The following is an 18,467-nucleotide window of genomic DNA, read 5'->3' as shown; positions in this document are numbered from 1 at the left end:
GGAGGTGAACTCTGGGCTCAGGAGCCCCTTCACCTGCCACAGGCGGGAACAGAAGCTCAGCTGCAGCCTCCGCCCCCGTCACTGAGTGTGGCTGCTCCATCCAGCAGGCGAGGGGGCCCACCGTGTGTCATGACCTGCGGGCCCCCCTGTAGCGCAGCCCCATATTGGTCTTGGCACTGCTGCCGACCCACGTCACTCCAGCAGAGCTGTGGAGACCAAGCAGCACTGTCCTTGGCCCGGCCAGGCAGGGCCAGCCTTGCTTAATGAAAGCTCTGCGGAAGGGAGGTGCCGGCAAGGGGGGCTCTGCGGGGCGGCCTTCCCAGGAGGCCTTGGAAGGAGAGGGATCAACTCTGCCTGTTCCGGTACAGGAAGTGGGGCTTGGTCTCCAGGCCTCTGTAGCCACCAGGGTGGACAGTGCTGGCTCGGCTGTCCCACTGCTGAGGTCTGAAGGGTGGGGAGGGAGTCGGGTGGGATTCTTCCCCTGCCAGTTCCTGTGGCGTTCATGGCCCCCCAGCTGCCCCACTGATCTGAGGGCCGAGCTGGGGTTTACCCCGATTCCAGGATGGCCTGGGCGCCTGGTTCCTGCAGCCTGGAGGGGCCCAGGGCCTGCCGAGAGCCAGCCCCTGGCGTGGGTTCTCTGCTGTTGGTCCTACCAGGGCCCGTGTCCCTGGGCTGCAGTAGGCTTTGATGAGGGTTGTCACCTCGCAGCCGCAGGCCGAGGGAGGGAGATGCTGAATTGTAACACACTACATACTCTTCCACAGGCCACATGGTCCACCCTGGGGAGGGTCACGCCTGGCCTCCCTGCTGTCCAGTAGCAGCCAGTGAATGTTAGTCGAGTGCTTTCCTCTCCACTCCTGCTGTTGTCCTGAGCTTCTTGGCAGACATGTCCATCTTCATGACTGGACTGGGCATCTCTAGGCAGATGACTGGCCCTCTCTGAGCCTGTTTCTTCATTTTTAAGTTGGAGGAGATAAAAGCTCTCTTCCAGGGTTAAGTGAGGTGGTGAATAAACTGGGTTTCATGCTGGTTGGCTTAATACCATCCCCTCACCCTCCTCCCCTTGGTAGGAACCTTGTGAAGATGCCCTCCGGTGCCCTCACTGGCCTGGGTAGAGAAACCCCTAATGACTAGTGAATTTAGGATTTGGAGAGGGTTTGAGTGGCTTCTCTCTGGGCATTGGTGGCAGGTTATCTTGCTCTTTGTGGGTTGGAGGGCTGGGAAAGACCAGGAACCAGCCGCTGGTAGGGGTCTGTGCCCTGTGCTCGCTGCAGGTCCTGAGCAGGCAGAGATGTGGCAGGGACAGACGCTGGCCAGCGTTCCCGTGCGCACAGGGAGGCAGAGGACCACTGGGATTAACTCTGGCAGGGAGGCCTTGGCTCACCTGGGTGGCCTGGCCTGTGGGAGCTGCCGTGCCCTAGGCTGGGTGGTGCTTCTGGTTTAGACCCTGGGGAAGCCAGAGGCTGCCGGACCTTCAGCCACTGCCACTAACCTGGACGCTGTTTCCCCTCTGGGTGGTCCTGCAGGGCCAGTGCGCCCTGGTCCCTGGTCTCCTGCAGGGGCTCAGGGCTTGTTTTCCGGGGACAGTACGGGAGCAAAGCCACTGTCTGGGGTGCTGCTGAGGCCGCCCAGTCCAAGTCCCTGTTGAATCTGGAAACGCGGAAGGATGTGGACCTGGGGGGTTTCCGGATTTCCGGGGTGGCGAGGTGGGTGCTGATCTCACTGAGGGGAGAGCCTCCCATGTCCTGAGCTCAGGCTGGAGCGCCTGTCGGCTTCCCTGGTGGGTGGCCGGGGGCTCAGCGTCTCTGACCAGGGTGTCAGGTCCTGGTTCTGGTTCATCTGGCCCTCAGGGGCCCCAGCCTGTACCTCTGGGGTGGAATGACTGGAAAGGCCCAGGAGCAGGGATTGGGAGTCCTCCCTGGGTGACCCCGGGAGCCCATCTGTTCATCTGTAAATGGGGGATTACACGGTGCACCTCACCTGGCAGGTAGGATGACACTCTTTGTGAAGCTGTGTGAAGGTCGCTGTCGGGAGCCGTGAGGGGTATCGTTTTGTCCTCCTGGCCCATCAGCTGGGAATGTTGTTGGCATCTCAGCTGCGCCCTGCAGGGAGTGCTGCCTGCTCTGTCTCCCTGGAGCCAGACTTCTCTGTTCTTACTTTGATATGTTTTATGCAGATGGAATTAAAACCTGGAAACAGGATGTACTGGTGGTGTTCTGTCCCCCTAGTCGACTCCATGGAGTCCTCACCATGAGCAGTTGCAGTGAGTTGTCTGTCTCCGCTCGCTGGAGACCTGTTTTTGTTGGGTGTCCTCCTAAATTGTGTGGTTGAAGGTCAGCGCAGCATGGTGACTGTAGTGGCGTCCACCCGGGATTCTTGAGCTTGTCAGTTGCAGAGTGGTTTTCTTCGTGGCATTAGTTGGCTGGGTGGCCCTCAGGTGACACACCTGACCCCTGATTTCTAGCAGACTCCCTGCTGTCAACCTGCTTTGCCCGCAGTGCGTGTCTTTCTGAAGCGTGCCACGGGGGATCCTGGCACATTGTGCGGTGGCCTTGATGTATGAGAGTTCCCAGGAGAAGAGGCTGATGTCCTTGGCACTCACATTTGTCCTTTCCTCTCCCTCAGGTCCTGGCTGTAAGTCATCATGGCGCAGCAAGCTGCTGACAAGTATCTCTATGTGGACAAAAACTTCATCAATAACCCGCTGGCCCAGGCTGACTGGGCCGCCAAGAAGTTGGTATGGGTGCCTTCCGACAAGAGTGGCTTCGAGCCCGCCAGCCTCAAGGAGGAGGTGGGCGAGGAGGCCATCGTGGAGCTGGTGGAGAATGGGAAGAAGGTGAAGGTCAACAAGGACGACATCCAGAAGATGAACCCCCCCAAGTTCTCCAAGGTGGAGGACATGGCTGAGCTCACGTGCCTCAACGAAGCCTCGGTGCTGCACAACCTCAAGGAGCGCTACTACTCAGGGCTCATCTACGTAAGTGGCTCCCAGGGCAGGGCGCCCAGTCTGCCCGCACCCCAGGTGCCCGGCTCTGCGGGAGAAGAGGGCTCTAGGAATACTGGGGCAGGGATACTGGGGAGCAGGCTCCACCTTGGGCGTCTGAACGTCCCGGTGGGGTGATTTCACAGCGTCACCTTTCTCACTTCCCTGTGTGGCCAGAAACACAGCAGGAAGCCGAATGCAGGAAGCAGAGCTTGCTGCGCCTCAGGGCTGCCCATCTGCTGGCCTGGGGGGAACTGTGTGGGCTCAGGCCAGCGTGGTCGACTCCTTCTAGCAGGGGGTGCGGTCTCCTGGTTTCCCGCCTCGTTCCTCCCCTCTCCGCTTGTTCTTGGTTCTGGTACTCTGCCATTTGTGCCTTATGGAGGCTGAGGGTGTGCCTCCTTCTGGGGACTGTACTTGGAACAGAGGTGAGCCACGAGAGTAGGCCTGGGATCCTGAGTTCCATGTCCATGAGACAAAGGGGAAGTGAATGCAGAGTCCCGGGACCTGCAGAGACCAGGAGTGTCACCTCTGTCCTCTGGTGGGCTGCATTTGCAGGACAGTGTGTGGCAGTGCGAGAGAACATGGAGGGACGAGTGGAATCCCAGCCTCTCTGTAAAAGGCCTGAGCTTTTCTGGCCCTGGGGACACACGGTTCTGTCTCTGCCCAGTCCCGACATTCGCTTCTGGTGTGTGTCCCCATGGAGGAGAGAGCTCTGCTGCTTGTTCTTTCTGAAATAGCTTCTTTATTTAAATATGCTATTACAGCCACCTCGGTCCTCTTGCTCTCAGGGCTGAATAATAGTCCTCAAAGGTCTTGGGCAGAAGGGTCATTGTATGTGACCTCTGGGTTATTACTACCCTCCTTTCATTTTGCTGATGGCAAAACCAAGTCCCCCACTGAGGGTTTGCTCGTGGTCACATAGGTGATAGAAGGAGGCTACGGGCTCATCCTGCTTACAGAGGTGGTGAGGACCCCCCAAGGCCAGCCTTTTAATTTTCTGTGATTTCTGGGTGACATGTTTTGTGGGGTGCGGCCCACTCCACTGGCTTGGTACTTCCGAGTTCACTAAGGTGAGCTGAAACCCTCAGTTGAGACCCAGGCCATTGTGGATTTCCCTGCGTCCTGACCAGCCCGGAACTCATGAGGACTGCGTTGCTTGGCGACTGCTCGATTGATGCCTGATGATGAGGGCCTGTGTCCTGCCTTGATAACCACCCTCTGGGGATGGGCTGATGGCCAGGACCTGTCCACAAGTAGATAGACGGGATGTCTCGATTCTCTCTGGACCAGCTTGGCTCAACCTTCCACTCTGGCAGAGAGGAATAATTGAGGTCCTCAGATGTCAAAGGACTTATGCGGGGTCATGTACCGAGACATTGGCAGCCATGAGACAGGAACTGTCAGCCCCATTCTCTATCATCTCTATACAGTGTGTATGGACCAAATTAAAAGCCCCTGAAATTATTATTTATTTATTTATTTATTTATTTTTTGAGAGAGAGAAAGAGAAAATTTTCTTTAATATTTATTTTTTTATTTTTGGCGGACACAACATCTTTGTTTGTATGTGGTGCTGAGGATCGAACCCAGGCCGCACGCCTGCCAGGCGAGCGCGCTACCGCTTGAGCCACATCCCCAGCCCGAGCCCCTGAAATTAAAAACAACACTGAAACTTACCATCAGTGAACTGCAGTAAACCAAGGGACTTCAAGGAAGCAGTACCTGTCTGCAGGGATCACACGGGAGCCATGGTCCCACGGGAAGTGGAGCGCTCCTTGGCAGGCCTCGTCACTCATGCCATAGCCTGTGTGTCACTGAGCTGGGATGGCCTTGGATTAGTAAAGCAGAGCACTCAGGAGCCTGGAGTTGGAGCCCTAGAACCTGGGTTAAAGGCCAGCTCCCGAGGTCCCTTACTGACCATGTGGGATGTGATGTGGCCGTGCAGGGTCTCACTTCCTCATCCATAGACTCCGGTGGGGACTTGGTGGTGCTCCAGCAGGCCTGCACTGCTGTGCTGCCACTGTTCTGGGAAGGTAACTGGTCCTCTGCGTGGCCCCTCTGGTGTCCGTGGTTAACTTGGATCGGGTGGGCACCAGGCTGGCCGCCTATGCCTGACTGTTCCCTGGCTGCAGGCCCCTCCCTCTAGGAGGAGGAGCATTAGTTGCTAAGATGCCCTCTGCTGAGGGGCAGCGTCTGTCTGCTGGAGGCCCTGGCTTTGATTCCCAGCAAAACAAACCACCCCCCAGCTTCAGCACATTTGCCGCCAGTTGCTGCGTCTCTGCTCTGCAGGTGACTTGCAGGGCTCTGTGTGCACATGCACGTAGCTGTGATGTGACACCAGAGCTTTTCCTCTAGAACTCTGCTCACCTCCACTGTGCAGGTCCTTTAGATCGGCCTCCCGCTAAGCATTGTCACTAGGGGGGAAGCCAGTGTCCCCAGAGTTTTCCTGGTGGAAAACAGGTGCAGAACTGTGGGAAGATCAAGGCCATCGGTGGCTCCCTGGGGTGGGGGGTGCCACCACATTCTCAGCCACGTATCCCTGCACAAGGTTCCGCATTGTGACCGCAGGAGCCTCTGGGCCACACTTGCTGGCATTGTGGGCGGCATGGCTGATGCTGCAGCACAGCTGCTCTCTTTTCCTTGGCGCGGGGGGCAGGGCCCTGGACAGGAGCAGTTGGGCACAAAGAGCTTCTGTAGCCTGTGAATGAGCAGCTCCCTAGCGTGACTGTGTGGGGGCAAAGCCACTCCTCAGGGTCTGCTGCCGTGAGTGTCCAGTGTGGCTGCTCCCTGCCACCTGAGCTGTTTGCCCCATGGCGCTCGCCCAGGTTAGATGGGATTTGTCCACAGAAAGAGCTTTGAGCCGCACAAGCCCTTCCTCAGGCCATCTGCCTACCCAGCTGACAGACCTGTCCTAATGACCCTCTGCCCCCTTTTGCTGTTGATGCCAGCTGTTTCTAAACATCTGGCTCTGTGGCACTCCCTACATGTACCCATGTGTCCTTGGCGTTGATTGGTCTGGATTTCCTAGAGTGTGGGTTTTCTCAAAGCCCAAGAACAAAGCTCGATTGTCTGGGGTTCCTGGGATGACCTCACTGCTCTCTGGCCTTCTGTCTTGTCCCCACCCGACATTGACACGGGCACACCAGAAGAGGTCCCTGCCTGACTCCCTTCTTCTGTGGTGCCCGAGCCCACGGGCTGCCGACTCCACGTGTGGACTTCCTGGTCCCTCGGGAAGAGAGTCGTTGGAAGGGGAAGTGGCTGATCATCCAGGAGGAAGGGAAAGCCCAGGCCCGAGTCCCTCCTACAAGCACTCGCTAGGTCCCAGCTCAGGGTCCTTCTGCACGTGGACCCGTGTGTGGTGGGTGGGTTCCGCCTCAGTCCAGTTGCTGCTGGAAAGTGCAAGGCCATTGTCTTTACACCTGGTTCCTGTGTGGGCCTTGTCTTTGGGTTAAGCCAGAAGATCCACCTCATTTTGGGGGTGACTGGAGAGGGCACAGTTGACAGCAGGGTGCAGCCCCTCAGGGTGGCTGCTCGTGGCTCGAGGGGACATCTGTGAGCAGCAAAGGCGTAGGCAGCTCATGAGGAGGACAAGGTGGAAGGTAGGTGCCCAGAGAACTGGCCTCCTCCAGCACAGCAGTTGGCGTTGGCAACTATGAGACCTGTGTGTGCTCCTGGCTGAGCCCAATACCTTGTGACCCTCAGTTATCCCTTAACTTGAGTCAGGACTACCTTCCTAGGAAGATGGTGCTTGGGTCACTCCAACTGCTTAAAGAGATCCAGGTCCCCCAAATTGGGCACCTGCCACCTGCATGGTCTCGGGGGTCTCGTGTAGCTGTTGGGAGTCTGTGGGTGGTTGGAGGAAAAGGCATGAGGAAATTTATTAGGAAAACAATTAATGGTCATAGTAACGTGGGCTTCCGAGGACAGCCAGCTCGTTCACCCTGCTGCCGCAGGAGTGGCTCTCCCACCTGCCCGGGGCTGCTCTCCACAGCCACATGGGCACTGTGCCAAGCACTTGATCTTACTTCTGCCTTGTTACTACCAATGCAGTGTGGGTCTCTGTGTCCATTTTACAGATTGAGAAACGGAGGGTGAGAGATTAAGACATTTGCCCTTGCTTGAAATTGAACTTGGCTCTCAGACTCCTGCGTTTGATTTTAATCTGTTCGAGTCAGATTTCCAGTACTGGGTGTATTTTAGGGGCTCACATGAAGGGTATTGACTGAGTTTCTTCCCTCTAGAGAAGACCCGAGTCTTAGAGAAGGCTCACGGGGGTCATGCACGAGGCCTTTAAGTTTTTGAGAGATTTGCCTCCAGGAGAGGGCTGGCTCTGAGGGGTCCAGAGCCCACAGAGGATCAGGTGGGTTCGGGAGCACCAAGAGCTTCAACCCGGCATCCCCAGGAGCCCTTCAGGGTAGAATAACTCGGGCTCCACTGAGTTCCCTGGGCTGCAGCGGCTCCTTTTCTCTGCTCCTCTTCTGCCGCAACAGACACTTCCGACACGTCTCTTATTGCCCGGGGCTCTGAGTGTTGTAGCTGGACTTGTGTCTGCTGTGCTGCGGTCCCACCTGAGGTGCAGCTTGTCAACATACAAAGCTGGCAGCTGCCGTGCAGTTGAGAAGGCGGGGAGTTGCTGGTGACCCCCCACCTGCAGCAGGGGCACCAGGGAGCACTTTCACGCCTTGAAGCAGAGCTGCTTGTCAGTTTCCCCGCTGTTGAGAACGAGGCTCCCTGACCACTCCTCTGCTCTCTTCTTTCCAGACCTATTCAGGCCTGTTCTGCGTGGTCATCAACCCTTACAAGAACCTGCCCATCTACTCCGAGGAGATTGTGGAAATGTACAAGGGCAAGAAGAGGCACGAGATGCCACCGCACATCTACGCCATCACAGACACTGCCTACAGGAGTATGATGCAAGGTGAGGGCCTTGCAGCAGGGAGTGCCTGCCTGCCTCCCCGGGCCGCATCTCCAGCCGCGGCCTCCGACGACTCTGTAGCTGCCAACTCCCATTCAGTGTCTCGTGGACCTGGTGGCTGGCAGTGGGACATTGCCTGGTGGCCAGCATCACATGGGAGTCGTCATATGGGAGCTAGGGCCATTGGCAGGTTTGCATGTTGACAGAGTGTTTTGGAAGCTTTTAGAAAATGTGTCTCCTGATTATCTTCCTGGGTCCCATTCGTTTCAGGAGGCGGCACAGTCCCCTCTGCCCTCTTCCCAGTCGCCCCCTTTCCTGCGTCCTCCCCTCACCTTCTCTTGTTCCTTCCCCATGGCTGGAAATGTGCTTGAGTTTTGTTTATCTTTGGAAAACTGATAGGAAGCCTGGGAGGCTTCTGCACCCCCTGGCTTGGCCCGTGCCCCCTGACCCGTCATGGTGAGGCGTTTTGGAGAAGGGGTCTGGGCTCCGGCCTGGTTCTCAACTCTGGTCACCCCCCAGCTCCGTCTTCCTCGGGGGGAAGCCCTTGCTCTCCTGAGTTCTCATCTGGCTCCTGCCCCTGGGGCTGGGCCATGTCACTCACTGAGCTCCCTGCCTTTGTGTGGGGTGCTCCTCCCCGTCCCAGGCCTCTCTCCAAGTTTCCTCCATGTGCTGGCCTCATCCTCTGTCCATCGCCCAGGACACCATCACCCAGTTGCCACCAGCTGCTTCTGCCAAGCTGCTGTTCTCCAAGCCTGGCTCGTCACAGTGCTCTCTCCCTCCCGACGCCCCCGAGTCAGTCAGTACGTCTGTGCTTTATCTCTTGGATCATTTCTGATCCAGGCGTCCTCTGACCCCGTGGCCCTGGCCTTAGTCCCAGCTTGCACAGTTCTTTGCCTCCCCTCTCCTAGAGCCCTCCCTCTGCTGCCACCAACCCTGTCCTCTGTCTAGAATGCACATTGTCCTCGTTGGCCATACTCGAGCTCCAGCAGCGCAGCCCCCCTCCTCACTGGCCCTGCCCACCTCTCGGGCTCCGCTGCAGGGAAGCCCTTGCAGTTCTGCAGCAGGTCTCTGCTCCGCAGGGCGGGCGCTCCTCTGTGCCTGGCAAGCCCCTGCTCTTCTGTTTATTTTTCTCCCTTCTATGTGGCCAGGGCCCATGTGGCTTTTACATTCTCTGAGCTCAGCCAGTGCCTGGCATGCATCATCCTAACCCAAACCTGACTTTCAGGCAGAGCCGTGTTCTCCTGTCTTGTGTGGACAGGGTTTATGGATCCTGTTTCCTTTCAACATCGTGGTCTATATAGCCAGTGGGAATGAATCTTATTATTAGTAGTATTATTAGCAACTTTGTCCAAGCTCGTGGTTTCCGATGGTGACATGTGTCTTTCCCACACCCGCAGTGTCATGGAGAAGGTGCTTCGCTGTCAGGCGTATGAATTATGAAGGGTGCACAAGTTTGGCCTAGCCTTTGGCTGAGTTCACATCTATCGGAATTCTTCGCGGAAGCCAGCCCTGAGTTTTAAAGTAGGATGTCGGCTTCAGGGTGCTAATGAGGACAGTCTGGGGGAGGCACTCAGGGAGACTCCGGAGACTCTGGATCGCTGTCTCCAGAGGTTATGAGTCAGTTTTCTCTTGGCCTGGAGCAGGAAGTGTGCTCTGGGGTCGTTGTGGGATCTGAACTACTGAATGAGGGCACGTTCCCACACTTGGACCTAGGATCTGAGCGATTAGCCAGCGGCTTTCCTTTTCTGCAGCCCATTCTGATAGCAGCAGCGTGGCCATCTGGCGTGTGGCTGTGGGAGCCCCGGGTGCCGGGTCTGGGTTTCCAGGTGTCCTTCACTAACTTGTCGGACCCTTTCCCCGAGAGATTCGCCGATTTTTATTCGTTCAGTGACAACAAGAAAATCTTGATTTGCCTGTGCCATCCTCTTTGTGCCTGTGTCCTGCATAGGTTGGAAATACCTGGGGAAGAGAGGGCAGCTGGACTGCCTTTATGTTGTCCTAATAGGATGGACTCAGGGGGACACGGAGTTACCTGATTGAGGGGCAGGTGAGACGGCGTTTTGCCTTGCGGAGACCAGCAGTGGGAGTGGGTCTGCAGCGGGCGCCTGAGGGCCGGGTGGTCTGTGCAGACGGTGGGTCCACGTCTTTCTCCTGTCCGTCTTAGCAGTTTTCACCTTGTCTTCTGCAAGGTGTCGGACTTGCTGTGGCTCATTAGCTCCTGCATTGACAAACAAGGACATTTCTAATCTGTTGAAAATCTCCTTCCTGTTGTGCACGGTGGACCTGCAAAGCCAGGAGCCGCAGGCCGCTAGTTCTCAGGCAGGGAGGAAGTTAGGAGCAGAAGTGGCTGGTGTAGGACAAGGTGGCTTACTAGTGAGGAAGGTTCCGGAGGAGCCTCAGTTCTGGCCCTGAGTCAGGGTGGCGGGTGGAGCCCCGCAGGCCGCCAGACTCTCCTACTCTCCGTCTTGAAGTCTTGGCACGTGCTGCCCGCCTGGCTTTGGCGGGAAACGGGTTTGCTCTCTGTCCCTCTTCTTACAAGGCAGGGCCAGATGGTTCCTTTTCTTCTTCTTCTTTTTTTTTTTTTTTGAAACAAGAACTAGACAAAGATTTCCTTCCTGAGCTGACTGTAGCTTATGACATCCCAGCATTTATCTGGTGGTTTTGGGACTTTTATGAGACAAGCTCCTTGACCCTTCCCAGACTTTCCTGACTTTCACCTGTGAGATGCTCTGGCTGCCGGCACAGCCCTGCCTCCTGCCCGTGTCTGCAGTTGTTAGCAGTAGTATCCTCTCACTTTGAAAAGCATTCCAGTCTGCATAGTAAGTTATGTGTCACTCTGCCTGTTTGTCACACTAAACCAGGCTTCTCTAGCCTGGCATGGGTGACATTCAGGGCTGGGCAAGTCTCTGAGGTGGGGACAAGTCCTGAGCACATAGCGTGTTCAGCAGTATCCTGGCCTCGGTTCACTACCATCAGCAGCACCTTCTTTCTTCAGTTCTGGCAACCAAAAATGTCCACAGACGTTGCCACCAGTTGTCCCCCCAGGGACAGAATTTCCCTCAGTTAAGGCCCCGTGGATTAAGCTTTGCATATGCTTTGACTTTAGTGCCAGTTCCAGTCCCCCAGTAGTGGTTGCCTGGATCTCCTCTGGCAAGGATTTGACCCAGTGCTGAGGAGTGCTGGAGTAGCCTGGTGCTGTCAGCTGCGGGCACAGGGTGGGTCATGGCAGCATTGGTGCCCTGGACCAGGCCATGGAGATAGGCGATGGAGCATGGATTGCTGAGTGGTTGTGCAGGTGTCCTGCCACTGGAGGCCTGGTGGTCCAGGTGGAGGCTGGCACCGGTGTCAGGTGTCACGGGGTTCAGGTTATTGGTGGCCTGTGGCCACCCCATAGGTGCCCATGCAGTTTTGTTGTTTGAAGTCCCAACCTTGGGTTTAATTAAAGTTGTGGTGACATGGTTGGTTACCCTCCCCACCCTGGCTCTCCCTTTTGGTTCTTCTGCTGTCATGGCCGTTCATGGGCTCTCAGCCTTGGAATGGGGCCATTCCTCAGGTTTCTACGACAGCACCACAGGCTCTGAGCTGTCAGAGGCCACGAGGTGAGAGGAGCGTGAACTGGGCGCTGCTGGCCCCTGTGGCAGGCAGCAGCAGGGGTGCAGGTGTGGCCCAGGGTGGAATTCGGCCAGCAGAAGCACATGGTCTGAGCATGCCTGGCTGGACTGGGACATGGCTCTCCTGGCCAGGCCCACATTCTCTCGACTGGCCAAACTGGCCAATGGAAAGAATTGGTCTTGAGCCCAGTTATCTCCAGAGCAGAGTAGAAAAGCTAAGTCCTCTGGTGTTAACTGGTGGCAGTGCCGGGTTTGGCCACTTTCAGTGACTGGTATTTTAATGAGCTTCTAGCATTTCTAGGGAGGCGGCAGCAGGGCTGCTTCCACTCCAGCCTGAGCCACTAGGAGAACTGTTTGCTGCCCCCTCCCACCCCACTTCTGCTTCTCAGGGAAAGCTGCACCAGAAGTGGCCTGTCACTGAGCGGTCGCTCCAGGGCTCCAGTGAGCGATTGCATTCCCCTTGAGGGTTGACTGGCCTTTTTGGATAAACAGTGAAGGGTGGAATTTTTGTGCTGTCCCCCCTGAGCCTCATAGTCCTTGTAATTCATAGGAAGAGAGACAGGCTCAGATGGTCAGCTGGCTTGTTCTCAGTGGGCGGGGTCAGCCCCAGAAACCAGGGTCTCCTAATCCCCAGGGCAGGGCCCGTGGGCACCTCCACCTCGGCCCCCCTCCAGCTGGTTGCTAAAGGCATCTCCTCTCTGTCAGTGGTTAGGGGGAGATTAGAGCGAGGAGCAGCCCCCCCACCTTCCTCCCTGCCCTGTGAACTGCTTCACAAGGTCTTTGTCAGAAGAAGTGCCCACTGTGTTCCTCAGAGGCCGGGGAAAAGCTTCAGGGGTGCAGAAAAGCAGGAGCAGCGGGACCCGCCATGGGGAGCTGAGCAGCGGGAAGCCCGGATGCCATGACTCCACTCAGGCAGGAATGTGCCGGCGGGCGGCTACAAGCCCTGCCACAAAGGCCCTGCTGTCTGCCAGGGCCGCCTGGAGCCAGGCCTTATGTGTCCCGTGTGCCTAGGAGGGCAGTGTGGGCTCGCCCAGGAGGGCTAGTGAGCACCTGTGCCTAGCTGTCCCATTGGACTAGTGAGCACCTGTGCACCAGTCACCTTGCAGAGAGCACACGTGCAGGCCCCGGAATGGATGGAGGGGTCTCTGCTCTGTCACTTCCTAACTGACCTGGCCAGGGTTTGGCAATTGACCGTGAAGGAGCTACGTTTTCTCTCTGCTTCTCGGGGTTGGTACGACGGACGTGGCAGGCTGAGAGTGAGAGCAGGTGCTGTGTGTGACAAGCACCTCTAGTCCGGGAAGCAGACCACCGAGCCTGCAGCATCCTGCCTGAACCGTCTCCGTGAGCCCCGCTACCGCCCCGTCCTAGCCACGCTCCTGCTTGCTCAGCAAGAGAGAGCCAGCTGCGTCCTCCCGGCGGGCTTTTTAACCTCCTCAAAGAGGCTCCTGAGAGTCCAGGGCCTTGGGAGCAGCAGGCACAGGAAGTGACTGGTCACAGTGCCTTCCCCTGAGGCCACCATGGAATGCCGTGGAGCAGATGTGGCCTGTGGCCCTGTGCTGCTCTGGAGTCTGCTGTCCTGCGACTCTGAACTACTCTTCTACCCACTGTGCTGCTGGTGGACTGGGGAGGCCACGCTGGCCTGTAGTCCCCGTTGACCCTGGACTGAGGAGGCTGTTTTCTTCTAACCCCCAGGAGGAGAGCCAGCCCTGGACTGAGACTGCCCAAGGGCAGCGTGGCTAGGCTTTCTAGAAGAGGGAGCTGGTGAATAGAGGCTTTTCATGGACAGCTTCGGGCTTACTTTTGTTTGGCTTTTAACCCAACCCAGTGGGCCTGTGCTGCGCTTGGGGCTGGCTGAGCGGGAGGACAGAGTGCCCTCCTGGAACCCGGAACTTGGTGTGGTTGAAAACTTGACCATCGTGTTTGTTAGTCCTCCACCCACCCCCCTGTAAAACCCCTGGCAGCCAAGCCCTTCTGTGCTTCTGACCCGCATGGCCAGGCTCCCCCTGGCTGCCCGGCATGGCCGCTTAGCTGCGCATTCTCAGCTTCAGCTGAGACTTCAGGGGGCTGTGGCCCAGGACACCAGGGCAGGAGGTGGTGTTTGGTGTTTCCTCTACCCGTCAGGTTTCTGGAATTAAGCTGCCAGTTCCGAAGAGAGGTCAGTAAGCAGAGAGCCTGCATGACTCAAGTTCATCTGGTCTTCACCCAGGCTGTTGACCCAGTGCTGACTCTTGTAATAAACCCTTAAGGACCCAGGGTGTCCTTGGGGCTCAGGGTGTCCTTCCACTCATGCTCCCTGGCCCTTCAGGTTGTCTTATGTGGCCAGCACAAGCTGGTCCAATAAATGCAGGAGGGCCCAGGCCTGGGCGGAGGGGAGAGGAGGCCTGGCTGTGCTCTTGAGCATCTTCTGCCCTGGAGGCCAGTGGGCCTGTCCCTGGACTGGCCACCCTTCTCCAAGGCAGCTGGAGCCCTGGGTTCTCCAGGGAGCCGTCCTGCACCACTGCGGCTCACCTTCTCAGGCGGTGGAGTCCTCTTTGTAGGGCCATTTGTGCTCCCAGAACCAGGCTCGTCACCAGCATTACCTACCTGAACCTGTCTTGCTCTGTGTCCTGGTGTCCTCCTCTTTCTCTTGCTCCCTCTCTGAGGGACCAGCCCTCTGCAGGACTGGGAACCCTGCTTCTTCCTCTCTCCAGGATTCTGCAGTGGTCCCCTCCCACCCCACCTCTCCTTTCCCCCAGGGGGAATGTTGGGTGAGTGCAAGCAGAGCTGACCCTTGACTGTCCGCTGGGCTGACACACCTGCTGGAGCTGCCTGTGAGGCAGCCTCTCAGAGACACTCCCCGACCCCCCCCCCCCCACCAGACGCAGACTGCAGCTAGCTGGCCCTCCTGCCAAGCGCCTCTGCAGGGGAACTGCCTGTGTTCTGCTGGTGCATTTTGGCCAAGAGAAGCCTCGTCTGAGGTCTTGCTCACCCTCTGACGTAATGAAAGTTGTGAGCAGTCCCAGGAGCTCGGTTCTCACCACCCAGGGTGCCCGTGGGGAAGGCTGCCCTTCTCCTTTCTGCACCTGGGGACTTGGGCCTCCCGGGCAAGTTCAAACCCCACTGAGGAGCGCAGGGGTCATGGGGGGGAGTTGCCTGGCCAAGTCCAACTGCCTCTGGCTTGGATTGCTGCTGAGCCACTGTCTCCCTGGTTCTGGGCCACCTGTGTGTCCTGGAGACACAGGGCGTGCTGCACAGTCTGGGGCTAGCAGGGGACTCTGAGACCTCAGGCCTCCACTCACCCGCTGACTTGCAGCTTCTGCCAATAGGAAGGCTCTGCCTTTTCTCACCCTCTTTCTGCTGCCCGAGCGCCGTCACCCCGGCTGTGAATCAGGCTGGCTGTGGAGAAGTCGGCAGGCCACTCAGAAGGTCTGTCTCCCATTTGTCTGTCTGTAGGACTGAAGTAGCACTCTGGTCCCCAGTGTCTGCCTGCAGGCGCTCTCAGTGGAGAGGAGCTGGGGAAGAGCTGGGAATCCAGGGCCTGGGTTCCTGGCCCAGCTCTGTGACTGATGGTTTTGATAGACTCTGAGTTTTGGGGACTTAGAGCCTGACCTCTAGGCTGAGGCAACTGAACCTGTGCCCTCTGAGGCTCCAGTCCCTGAGTGTCAAGGTGGAGTTCAAGTAGACCCTCTAAGACCCAGCTTCTGTCCACAGAGGAGTAACTGGAGTCTCAGGGTCTGGTCCGTTTCTCAGTTCCCAAGAGCCCTGTGCACCAAGAGGTGGGTCCCAAGGCAGGACACTCTCCCACGGTAGCCCTGCAAGACTTACTCCACAGGAACCCCTGCAGGCACTGTCCCCGAGAGCCTGGCCACAAGTCAGTCTCCAGCAGTGGCTCCTGGTGAGCCAGGCCCTGCTCCCTTCCTCCTGTACTTCCTGTCAGGCTGATGTCACAGCTGTGTGAGCCTCGTGGCCTTTTATGGACAAGAATCGGCCACAGCTCCTCTCAGAGAGGAAGTGAGCGATAAGGCCCCGGCATCTACCTGGGCTGCAGTTCTTGGGCCGGATACCTGCAGCCAGGCACCCTCCTCCCACCGAAGCCTTCTGAGTTGGCTGGAGGCTCCTGTGCACACCGGGCCGGCAGCTCAGTGACTTCACTGCATGGGCTCAGTTGGCCTTGGGGCTTTTCAGGTTTAAAATATCATCAGGGAAGGGAACGGCCTGGTCACTGAGTGTGTCACTCACGCAACCCTTTCTTGTGGTTCAAGCAGGGCTCAGCGGGAACTAGAGAAGCAGCTGCGGGGCGGGGGGGCGCGGGGGGGATGGTTTGAGAACAGCAGCCTGGGTTCCTGCCCACATGCACTGATTCAAGTGCTGTCCCCTGCTCAGGCATTCGGGACGACGTTATTGGAGGTAAGGTTGTGGCTTTTTTGAGACTCCACAGCAGAAGAATCATAGACCTGTCTCTGTCCCCACCACCTTCAAGATGGGGCAGGAACAGGAGGGCTCAGGTGCTGTCTGTCCCAGAACGGGTGGTCCTTGGTGGCTGTGTGTGTGCTGCCCAGGGCCGGGCCTCCTCCAGTGTTCAGGGAGGAAGGCGTGTTCACACAGCCTTATGCTCATGTGCCCAACTAAGACCCAAGACACAACAGAGCGGGCTGGACTCCAAGTGTCCTCGTCCCCTGAGATGACAACATGGGCCAGGCTGATGGCATGAGCTTCGAGGAGGGTCCCTGCCAGAATGCATGGGGCAGGGGAAGGCAGGGTGAACTGGGTCAAGCCAGAGCCTGTGCCTGCTGGGAAATCTTTTATTTTTTTTGGTACCAGGGATTCAACTCGGGGCTCTCGACCACTGAGCACATCCCCAGCCCTGTTTTGTATTTTATTTAGAGACAGGGTCTCCCTGAGTTGCTTAGTCCCTTGCTTTTTGCTGAGGCTAGTTTGAACTTGCAATCCTCCTGCCTCAGCCTCCTGAGCTGCTGGGATTACAGGCATGTGCCACCACGTCCGGCTCCCTCTGAGAATACTGACCGCACCACCAGCAGAAGAGGTGATCTGAGCTCGGGAACAAACCCAGGCCACTGAGAAGGACGCAAAGCGGGAGCAGTTCTTCCTGCCCCATCTACCTTGCGAGGTTATTGTGTGGCCAGAGACGATAGTCTAAAACCTGCAAGGCTGCAGGCCCCGCTGCAGGTGTGAGGAGCCCTAGTTCGGGGTAGGTGGACTTGGGAGGCTGAGGGGCAGGGCCAGGGATGGAGAAATGAGGACGGCCTCCTGTCAGCCTTCCATTCTGAATGCTTTAGCCTCAGTGAGTCTCCTGGCAAAGCAAAGTTGGGTTCCTTCAAAGTGTGTCCTGGCTGTGTGGACAGTGGTAACTGGGCCTCAGGAAATGGAGGCAAGGGTCGGCGGGGCAGAGGTGGGAGTAGTGGGCAGGATGAAGTTAGTGACAGTCCAGCCCTGGGGTGTGGGAACTTGGAGATTGCACAGGCTGCTGTGAGTGTGTTCGTGTGTGCACATGCGTACCTGTGGACACGTCCCTGTGTGCCCTGAGTACATGCACGTGTGCCCCCGTGTGCCCAGGCCTGTTGGACGCAGTCTGCATACGTCCCTGTGTGTCCAGGCTCCCTCCTGTGCAGCCCTCCTGTGTGGGGGCTCTGACTCCTCTCGGCACACTGAGAGGAATTCCAGCCATCCCCGGGACTGGGCTTGGGCCGCTCTGGGAAAACGGTTCCTTCTGGAAGGGATGCAGAACGTTTCCTTTTATGGTAGCGTCGGGCGGTTGCTGCTCACGACTCGTCAGTAGGCGCAGGTACATTCCTGCTGCTTGTGGAGCGGTGACTAAACATGCCCGCGGCTGGGCAGACCACAGGAGCTGCAGAGGGGGAGGCAGGCCCCAGGAAGGCTCCAGCGCTGTAGTGTCCCTCCTGGCCCTGCAGCCCTGACGTATTCTGTATTCTGTTCAATGGGAAAGACAAGACGAGGAGGAAGGTGGCCCCCAGGGCATTCCCCAGTGGCTGTCACATTGGAGTACTAGTGGCCCTGCTCCCCCCTCATCCTGTAGACATTTATTAGTGGGGGGAGGAAGGCTGCGGCCGAGGCAGGGGCAGCTGCCGTTGGTGTGGGCTCTGAGGCCCGTTCTTCTTCCTGTCATGAGAGTAGGTGCCCAGCCCCCTGCGCTGCCGAGATCAGGCACTGGGGAGAGTCGCCCAGGGAAGGTGAATCCGACTCGCGAGGCCACGCACCGGCTCGCTGGGAGCCGCTCTCCCCGTGCTGTGGCAAGCAGGGCCCTGCGCCGACTGTCAGCCAGGGGGCAGTCAGTCACAGACTGTCCACCTGTGTTTCCTGCCCATTACGGATAAGCCCCGGCCCCCGTGCCCCTCGACTGCCCCTCCTGCGGCCCTGACAGTGCCGCGGCCACCCTGTCACAGCAGTCTCATGGTGGGAGGAGAGGAGGCCATCTGGGGGCTCACTCTTCACAGGTGCCACAGCAGGGCCACACATGTCATTGGTTTCACGGACAAATCCTGCGGGGAGTGAGTAGCACGTCTGCTTTGTGTTGTGGAAGCTGAGAGCCAGGATCACACGCCGCCCCCTCAGACCTGGAGGTGGCCTGGGCTGATCCAGGCGTCCGTCCGTGGGGGTGGGGGGCGGGGGAGAGGTAGGGTGTGAGAGAAAATGGGGAAAAATGAGTTGGTAATTTCAGCTGCTGCTGAAGATTAGACGGCAGCACTGACCTGGGCCCAATAGTCCTAAAGCCTGTCCATCAAGCTCGGCTCCAGTGTGGGCACTGCTGTCCCCCTCCCAGGAGCGTGTTTATACCCTTCCTCGCTGAGCAGCTCCCACGAGCTGGGGATCTTTGCCAGAGGTTCCCAACACCAGCCCCAAGAACAGGCTGTCACCGGTGCTTGTCAGAAGCAGCCCTTCTTTCCAAGCTCCCTCGAGAGTGACCCCATTGAACGCCTGCTGGTGTTGGTGTGTGTCCTGG

The 18,467-nt window shown here is 57.9% G+C and overlaps 1 protein-coding gene across 2 annotated transcripts in view; it reads left to right on the top strand.

Moving 5' to 3' along the window:
• Window positions 1-18,467, top strand: part of Myh9 (myosin heavy chain 9) — an 82,421-nt gene that overhangs the window by 27,882 nt on the left and 36,072 nt on the right. For both annotated transcript variants that reach the window (XM_076855121.2, XM_076855122.2), the window contains exons 2-3: window positions 2,626-2,977; window positions 7,745-7,901. In XM_076855121.2, coding sequence (XP_076711236.1) covers window positions 2,645-2,977; window positions 7,745-7,901 — 490 coding nt within the window. In that variant the 5' untranslated portion in view covers window positions 2,626-2,644. The remainder of the gene's footprint in view (window positions 1-2,625; window positions 2,978-7,744; window positions 7,902-18,467) is intronic.

This window comes from Callospermophilus lateralis, chromosome 4 (assembly GCF_048772815.1).
Source record: "Callospermophilus lateralis isolate mCalLat2 chromosome 4, mCalLat2.hap1, whole genome shotgun sequence".
Lineage (NCBI taxonomy): Eukaryota > Metazoa > Chordata > Mammalia > Rodentia > Sciuridae > Callospermophilus > Callospermophilus lateralis.
This window is presented reverse-complemented; position numbering and strand designations above follow the sequence as displayed.